We start from the raw sequence: 9,729 nt of genomic DNA on the forward strand, positions 1-9,729 counted from the left end.
ATCCTAGCACTCTGGGAGGCCAAGGTGCGAGGATTGCTTGAGGTCAGGAGTTCAAGATCAGCCTGAGCAAGAACAAGACCCCATCTCTATTAAAAATGGAAAAAATTAGCTCAATGTAGTGGTGCACACCTGTAGTCCCAGCTACTCAGGAGGCTGAGACAGGAGGATCGCTTGAGCCCAGGAGTTTGCTGTGAGCTAGGGTGACACCCCCGCACTCTAGCTCGGGTGACAGAGAGAGACTCTGTCTCAAAAAAAGAAAAAAAGAGGAAAACACTAGCAGGTTTAGAATTACTATGAAAGTCCCTCATGTCCTTAGAAACGGAGTCCAGACTTTAAAGTGTGGAGGAGGAGTAAGCGAAGCTGTGAGAAAGCAGACAGAAGATTGAAGGCAGGGTCTGGGTTAGAGATAAAAACATGAATAATGTGTCAATTTTTAATGAAAAAGGAATAGCCGAATGTTATTAACACCAAAATAAGAGGGTCTTTTGTACGAAGGCAGACGTGTAATGGTTTAAAAGCAGAATTAAAGTGCTAAAAAAGTGCTGCTTTCTCTGTGATCGGTGGAGCACGAAGTTCAGGGAAGGAAGCACAGAGCAGTGTATAGATAAGAATGTGGGTTAATACAATTTTTTCTTTGAAAGGGGAGAGTCATTGAAGGCTACGGTACAAAAGAGTGATTTGCTCGAGGAGTGATTGTAGGAAAGTTTATATCACTGATATAAATGTTCAGTGGATTGAGAGGAAACAAAAGCAAGAAAGGTGGGACATTTTTATAATGGTCTGAATCCGTGCTTCGGAAAGTGTGGTCTATGGATTTCTTGGGTCTCTAAGACTTTCTCAAGGGATCGATGAGGTCAAAACTATTTTAGTAATAATTCTAGAAAGTTAAATGGCTTTTTAACTGTATTGAAACTGCATCGATGGTACAAAAGAAGTGATGAGTCAAACTGCTAGCACCTTAGCAGGAACTAAGACAGGAACATCATACTTGTACTAGTAGGGATTGTATTCTTCACAGACACGCATTCACGGAAAAGAAAAACAGAAGTTCCACTTTTAAATTCATTGATGTATCAGTAAAAATTATTAATTTTATTAAATCTTGCACCTTGAGTACATCTTTTTAAAATTCTGTGTGATGCAATGGGAAGTACACATAAAGCACTTCTGCCATGAACCAAAGTAGGATGCTGGTCCCAAGGAACAGCATGTGTGTGATTGTTTGATCTGAGAACTGAACTAATTAATTTTTCCATGGAACACCACTTTTATATAAAGAATGAATAAAAGATAAACTATGCTTATTCAGAATTTTATATTTGGCAGATTATTTTCCTGAAAATGAAGGAAGTGAGGGCATCACCTCAAGGAAAACTGTAAGTATTTATTAACAATGATAAAATTCAGACTTTGAAGCAAAATTGAAAATTGGAAAACTTCCGTTCTTCCCTGTGAGTTTGACAGCATCCCAATATTGGAAGAAATTTCCTGTAAGACCAGTGGTGATATTAACAAATGTGATTTGTTGTTATTATATGATGAAATGTTTCAGCATTTAAAAAGTGACATAATGAAGTTAACTAATATTTCCCAAATGATCAATGAATATTATAAAATCATGTATGAGCAGTACCTTCATTCAAAGTAGAAGATCAAATGTATGGATTCAAATGGATTTAAATGTATCCGAGTACAAAAAATTTGTTGATGTGGTTTCAATTTCCACATTCCAATTAACCTTCAAGAAACTAGCACTTGTTAAGTTTGGGTTTAGTACCAAAGAAAAATATTCACAATTATTTATCAAGGCTACTAAAATAACCTCTTTTCCAACCACTTATGTATATATGTACTTCAACCAAACAACGCATTACAACTGATTCAATGCAGAAGCAGATATGAGAATCCAACTGTCTTCTAAATAAGACATCTTAAGGAATTGCATAATGTAAAACGATACCAGTCTTCTCACTAAATATTTTTGTATTTGAGAAAATATAAGGTTTTGCTTCTAGAAAAATATTTATATTCACATGTGATAGGTTATTGTTGCTATTTTAAATGAATTAATAAAGAAATGTTTTTAAAAATCTCTGTTTTAATTTCTAATGGGATAGATTGTGATAATGATAACCTAAATAAACAGAAGCTCTTTGAATCCTCAGTAATTTTTAACTATGTAAAAGAGTCCTGAGACTACAAAATCTGACAACTGTTTATCTAAATATAAAGTAATAAGAGACTATAGAAGGGTAATGGCAAACCTCTGTAACTGGAAATTGAAAAGCAATGCAGAAATGAGCTTCCAGATTTTAAGAAAGATATTTAGACCTATGAATCACTTAAACTAGTTGTTTGGATAAATTACTGAAAGAGCTGATTGAGATGGACTCACAGACACCACCTTCAGGCCCTTAAAAGAATCAGGCCATTTAAGGTGAATTCTGTACTATTAAATATAGTATAATAGTTCCAATAATTCTCCTTGCTAATTTCCAGGCAACATACAACAAGATATAAAAAGCCAAAAGGCAAAGGATAAATTCTTTCATTTGCATGTAATCCTGTAAAGTTGATTCTTGTATTTTTATTTTACAGAAGAAGAAATCAAGTATTAGAAAGCATGAGTACTTCAACTAAATCACAAGGAAGTAAATATTAGAGCCTAGATTTTGAGCTGCTTTTTGATTTAAAGTCCAGGGATTTTGCCCACTCAATCCCAGATGCCTCTCTCTTAGGTTTATCTGGTGGAGGTTGATGTGAGAGTTTTTTGTTTTTATTTATCCATTTATTTATTTTACCATGTAAATAAAGGGCAACCATTCCATTTTACTGGATGTTTATGCAACAATTCAGTGATCAAGGATGATATTATAGTATAATGCATTTGTATTCTCATTAGCTAGGCATATTTAAATGTTAGATAACATAGAAAATATCTATAAACAAATACTTAAAATGTTCTTCCAGTGAAACCTCGAATGTCCCCCTTTTTTCTCAGCTTCAGACCACTGTAATTGTTTCGTGCATAGTATTTATGTCTGTGTTCCTCATTAATAGTTGTTGATCATGTGTTCCATTAACAGCTACTCTCAAAAGAAATCAGGACTAAGCTATTAAAGTAAGTGTAGGTTGATGGCAATTATATAAATAACTAAATCCAATAGATTTTTTAATTCAAGGAATAGAAGTGACTTTTGGCATTTTTCTGGGATTCATCAATGCTATCACTAAATGCATTGCTTTAAAACAAATATTTTTATAAAAAAATTATATGATATGGTCTTGATACCAATGTTAAATCTAGACTGATAGATAATAAATTATTATTGCTTCAAGTAGAAAATCTGGGCTAAACAAGAAACATCAACAAAAAAGCAGATTATGCAAATAATATATGAAGTCTCAAGAAAATTAAAGTTTACATGTTTAGAATCCCTGTTGTAGAAAATAATTAGGTTTGTAATAAATTGTTGACTCATTTACTTACAGGCCATCTCCTTCTATGAGATTTCTCAATTAACTTGAGACCACTCTAGTGGGAAATATGTAATTATAGAGGAAAGGGAGAATATATCATAGGGCATTAAGAAATAACAGACGCTGGAATTTGAGGTCCTTTTATACTATATATTGAGTGGTATTAATATCTTATTTCTGTAACAACTTTTCTCTTGGTTTCTCCAGGCTGTCTTAATATATTTAAAAGAAAAGTTAAATTTGTTCTAAATTTTCCAAAATTGTATATTAATTAGATGGGAGATACTAAGACATAGATATTAATACAATATAAGGGAGGACATGTAGTGATTTCTAGAGAATCCTGCATTCAAGATAGAAGAATAATAATTATGTTCAGTGAAATATGAGAAAGACCAATAGAAAAATAAAACATCAATCTCACTTGAGAATATATAGTTGAAGCATAAAGTTCAAATTCCTACTTTACAGAGTGATTATATTTTTTATAAAATGGAATGGAAAACTAACGTTTCTAGAAAAGGACAATAGGAATTGGGTTGATTTTTAACTGTAATTCTAGAAGAACAGTCATATGGCTAGTCCATATGTCTATACATTTACATCCTGGCTGGTTAACAGAATATATTGAGTTAAAAAAGACAAAATTTCTTCATTAAAGTTTTGATAAAGATGTTTTGTTTTGAATCTATGTCATTTAAAAACCGCCCAGATTATTTCAGATAATGTTAGAAAACATATGCTAATCATTTTTCAATTACATTCAAATATTATATACATGCATACATATATATATATTTAAAGAGAGGCAGAGAGAGAAAGAAGGTGTCTGCTACGTACTAAGTGCTATGTCAGTGAGCAGGCCTTCCATCAGGAATCTTATTGTAGAGCATAGAAAGCTGGAGTAAATAAAATACATAAAGTAGGAAGCATACATACAAAAGATGACACAACCACCATTCTAAAAGACCTTGGTGGCTTGGAATCATAAACTGGATCCAACAAGATGTAATTTAAAAGTAAAAAAAAAGAAAAAAACTACAGTGCTGTAATCTGATCCCTCCAAAGAAATTATAAATTTATAGGAAATGAAAAACATGATTCCCCAGGTATAAGATGAAAGTTTCTATGATCCAAAACAATTGTAGCCATCTTTTCAAACTCTACCTCCTATTACAGCTCCTGAGCCAAAGTAGATCTTTAGTAAGTATGTGTTGAATTGACTTGAATCATGTTTAGGGAATTTTGTCAATAATAAACCTAAGAGAGTTGAAACAGCAATGTGACCAAAAAAATAAAAATGAAAAAGTTAATGGGGAAAAAAAACTTAATGGGATCTTCATTGTGCTGATAGAAAGAGGAAGTTTATCTTCTTGCCCAGTGTTTTTGGTCAGGGCAAACTTAGGCCACTATTTTTAGCTCTGGAGCTGACTGCAAGTACAGAGGGATAAACTATCACGTGAATAAGATGAAAGGCAAGACTACTGAAAGAACTCAAAACTATGTCTTATAAGCAACAGCTGAAGTATACTAATTTTTAACTTGTAAAAGAGCCTGCTCAGTTAATTTCAAATATATGAAGCATAATAGTAATGAGTTATCATTTATTAAGCAACTACTATCTCATTGTACATCTCATTTAATCCTGATAATAGACATATGAGGTCAGTATTACTCACCCTTTTTTCTAACTAATGAGGAAACTGTCACTCAGTAAGGTAAAGTACTATATCCAAACTTAAACAGCTAAAAAGTTACAAATATGATTCACAAAATACTTTAACTTCAAGGCCAGGACTTATTACACTGTCTATCTGTCTTTCACATGAAGTAAGCACAGCTGCTTCTATGGGTCCTCAAGGGACTGAATGAATGGCAGACAGATTTCAGCTCCATGTAAGTGAATTGATTCATTAGTTCGTAGGAGAGTATGTTTTAAGGTATTTTTGTTAGTCTCTAGGAAATCTCTGTTACATTTTATTGCTTAAATTATACCCTTTAATGTAAAAGGATAAAAATAATACTGAACATTGGAAAAATAACCTATGATTAATACAATTTACCTATGAGTTATCTGTTTTCAAGACAAATGCCTAAAAATAATATTGGAATTAAATGTTCCTTCTAAGCTTTCCCCTCTTCGCTCCAAAAGTGTAGTCAACATTCTGCAACCAACTGGGGATAGGTATTTTCAATGTTTATGGTTAAGATATATGCATGCACAATACATACAGGAAAAGAAATGAGCATCACTTCAGAATTAGTGTCAACTTCACAAAAAGATATCTTATTCCTGTCGTATTTACAAATTTATTTCTAAAACAGAAGCACTTGTGGACTTAGACGTGAGGTATAAAATCTAAAAATGTACCAGTGTTCCTCAAGAACCTTGTTGTGGGCCACTCCAATTCCACATATCTATATGGCTCCTTCTGGAATTTCTCCACTTGAAAACAAACTGAAATAATGCAAATTTTATTTGATTTTAACAATCTTCTCCTCAGAAGCATGTGTCTATCTAGGAAGTCTGGAGATAAAAAGTATAAAAATTTCGAACAGATATATGAGATTTAAGACGTGGCGGGATCAACATTACCTTCAGTTGACTTTACTGAACGCCACAACCTCCTGATTTCTGTAACTGGTTTTGTGCCTCTTCCCCACTAGGACAAAATCAGATGCAAACAGAGCTTCTACTCTACAAGAGATTGGGGAAAATGGGGAACAGGTTTTCTCCACAAAAGTTTATTTGTTTCTCACTTCTTTTTCACAAAACAAAAGGATCACTCTTGTTTCGGACAGGTTTATAGGTTTGGAAATTTGAAAAACATAATTATCTTTTCTCAGATGTGAGCAACTGAGGGAGGAAGAACTACAAAAGAGGATTGTGTGTGCCCTACCCCCAAATAATTGCAGTAGGCAGTAGGGGTTAGGGGTGCAGAGGTTGCACCAAGCCAGTGACTTTCCTGGCAGATCCTAAAGAGTGAAGGGCGCTGGAAAAATGGAATGATGTCAGCCCCCTTTCCTGTTTTTTACTGTTGCCAAAAACTCTGGCTCTCTCCCCACGCCTCCTTTCCAACTTCCTTCCTCAGATGTGCTCGCACAGAAGAGTGCCCAGTGAGGAGACCGACTCCGTGGATCGCTTTGCGCAAAATCCACCCCTTCTCTCTCCTCCCTCCCTCCCAGCCTTGGATCCCGCGCGGCCCTCCCTCCCCTCCCGCAGCGGTGCGGGCTGGGGATGCGCCTCTGTGTACTACCGAGGTGGAAGGGGGCTACGAGCAGAGGATAATGTCAGACGCTCAGCTCTGTCCCTCTGCCTGACGCTTCTCTCTGGCTCTGCCAGGCTTGGTCTCTGTAAGAACAGCAGGAGCTGTGGCAGTGGCGAGAGGCAGCGGCTGAGGCACGCGGACCCGAAAAGCCCCGGTGCTCCCCGTCACCGCACATCGTGGTCACCAGCCGGCCGTCAGCACCATGGACAGCAGCGCCGTCCCCACGAACGCCAGCAATTGCACTGACCCCTTCGCGCCCTCAAGTTGTTCCCCAGCACCTAGCCCCGGTTCCTGGGTCAACGCGTCCCACTGGGATAGTAACCTGTCCGACCCGTGCGGTCCGAACCGCACCGAGCTGGGCGGGAGCGACAGCCTGTGTCCTCCGACCGGCAGTCCTTCCATGATCACGGCCATCACCATCATGTCCCTCTACTCCATCGTGTGCGTGGTGGGGCTCTTTGGAAACTTCCTGGTCATGTATGTGATCATCAGGTAAGAAAGCGCCAGGGCTCCGAGCGGAGAGTTCAGCGGCTAAAGGGGATTGAAAGAGACACCTAAGCCCCGAGGCTGTGCTTGGCGGGAGGATGAGAGAGGGGAGGTGAACCGGGGAGACTGTGGCAGCAACCCCGGACAGAGTGACTGCTGTTCGCGTGCGAAAATCTACTTTTCTGTTTTTTCCTCCATTGAAAAAGAATCCAAATTTTCTGGAACACAGACGTTGCTTTGGTAAAGGCCATAAAGGTCTGGCAAAAAAGAAAAAAATAATAAAAAAGAAGGAAAGAAAAATGATAAGCTCTATCTCAGAGCTCTCCCTTATACTGAGCCAAGAGGGCTGTTGGCAAAGTCCCACAGTCCGTCCCTCAGCAGAAGCTATGGGAACATTAGTTGTGAATAATGGGAGAGGAATTAGCTTTCCCTACTCGGGGGGCCGAGTCTTGTCAGTTGTTTTAAGACATGAGCCTTGGCAACTTTCCTACTCTTACTGGTTTAGGGGTACTTCTCTGTACCACAGCCCCACCCCTTTTCTTTCCTTGGTATAGTAGCCTTTACTGCAACTCTTCCTTCCATCCTGAGGCCGCACCAGGCAGAGGAAGTTTTCCTGGCGTCTCTCCATGGTAATGTCACTTTGTTGTAACAAACACGATGGTTGTGTTGCCTAGACCAATTTGCAGTTTGGTAGCTGCAGATCTTCTAAGTCACAAATTGCATCTGGAAGAGGTAGAAAGATTCAGGAGATGCAGGACATAACTGTTTTTGGATGCCTCCAAAAGTCAGAACCAACTAGCAGTGACCAAAAACCTCATAATCCTGCGTTAGAAACTATTATACAGGAAGTTGTAAAAGGTGCACTAAACGAAGTGTCTTTATCAAGTGAAAATATTTCAAAAGAGTTTGTAGTTTACCCAGATGTTCCAGGCTTATTTGGCAATGAGTGTGCAAGCTTTCAATATTAATTGAGATTGATATTGATTGGGTTGGTGTATGTTGGTGTATGTTCAAATACTATATGTGAATGTGGAATACCATATATTCAATTTTGTTAAACAAGATAAATACTTGAACACTTTAAAATGGCTCCTATTTTGAGTTTTTCTTCCCACCAGGGGTTATATGTATGTAGAAAACATGCCATTTTCATATTTAGTTACAATATTTGCTTCACCTATTCAGCAAGTATTGCAGGTTCCAGTGGAGCTCTTGAAATATTACACAATCACTCTTCCCATTATGATTTTATTACCAAGGTGCTGCAAATTGCTTGGAATTGATTCTTTCTACTTATATGTCTGATTTCTTTAATTAATGATTGTTAAAGAGTAAAGCTAATTTCCCTGATCTTTTGGTGAGGAATAAATAGTGTCTCTGAGAAAAGAGCACCATCTATTGAGAAAAAGGCTAACAACAGAGGGAAAAATGCAGGAAGAGAATCAATGGAAGAATTTATTTTTTAAAACATTTATTTTATGCAATTCAATAAAAAGATTCATATTAAAGATAAAAACCACATCTTATTCTGCAGTTATGACAATATAAAAAGCGTAATTAAGGGCCTGCCTTTGAAAGGGAAAATATTTTTCTCATTTTTTCTAAAAATATATCATAAGCTGGTAGAGCTAGAAGGGACTCTAGAGATTATCTATGCCAGGTGAGTAAACTGAGGCATGGAAAATATAAATGATTTCTCTAAGAGCGGATAGTTCATTAGTTCAGTATCACTGAATCTCTCTTAGCTAACAGAATTTTCTGTTTATTAGGGCAGTAAATCATGATTTGAGTTAATTCCACTATTGGGCTGTCAGTGAGGGGTTACTTAGTAGTGATAATGTGGGAATAACAAATTACCCCCCAATTTATGTATGGAATCCTAGAGGGAAAAAAGCACGAAACAGAAATTACCAAAGCATCTAGAAATCCTGCCACCTGAAACATAATCTTTTATTCCCTTTATTGCTTCTCCTTGGTATTTTCCTTCCTCATATTTCTCCCCTTTAGTTTATGCTTTTATGTAAAGTGAGAACCACTAAAGAAGCAAGGGGCTGTGAAATAAGCAGATTGGTCTTATTCCAGTGTTTAAGGGGTATCTGGTTGGGTGAGTTCATTTTAAAAGCATTACCTTTGCCCTGTTCTTGACCTGGAGAAAGATGGTAACATTGTATCTCACTGAGAACATGATATTATGCTTTATTCTCTGTACTGAAAATTCTGACAAAATGCAGTACTATTTGAAAGGTCACCTCAAACACCCACCTGTAGCTGGTTGAGTGTTTAATTCCAAGGTCAGATAACCGTCTTGGAATGTGGTTGTGAAACAGAAAAATAGGCAGTTGAAATAACATGAAATGACAGGGAAAGCATCTGGGGATTAAAGAAAGTGTGTCTATCAGTTGAGAATACATAATTGACTGTCTCCAGGCTGTGGTGTTTTAACTACAAAATGATCAGTTCGAGGATATTATTGGCCCTGATAAAAGAGTGGATA

At 36.9% G+C, this 9,729-nt stretch overlaps 1 protein-coding gene across 5 annotated transcripts in view; it reads left to right on the forward strand.

The window, feature by feature from the left end:
* Window positions 1-9,729, forward strand: part of OPRM1 (opioid receptor, mu 1) — a 110,900-nt gene that overhangs the window by 35,757 nt on the left and 65,414 nt on the right. For 3 of the 5 annotated variants that reach the window (XR_001137609.1, XM_012646798.1, XM_012646795.1), the window contains exon 1: window positions 6,718-7,241. The exons of 1 other annotated variant lie outside the window; for it this stretch is intronic. Coding sequence is in view for 3 of the 4 variants with exons in the window: in XM_012646798.1 (XP_012502252.1) it covers window positions 6,952-7,241 (290 nt within the window). In the remaining variant the exon portion in view is untranslated. Of the gene's footprint in view, window positions 1-6,521; window positions 7,242-9,729 lie in introns of those variants that run through there. One more of the 5 variants, XM_012646796.1, reaches the window with a different exon arrangement.

This window comes from Propithecus coquereli, unplaced genomic scaffold, assembly GCF_000956105.1.
Source record: "Propithecus coquereli isolate 6110/MARCELLA unplaced genomic scaffold, Pcoq_1.0 Scaffold25, whole genome shotgun sequence".
In the NCBI taxonomy this organism is placed as follows: domain Eukaryota; kingdom Metazoa; phylum Chordata; class Mammalia; order Primates; family Indriidae; genus Propithecus; species Propithecus coquereli.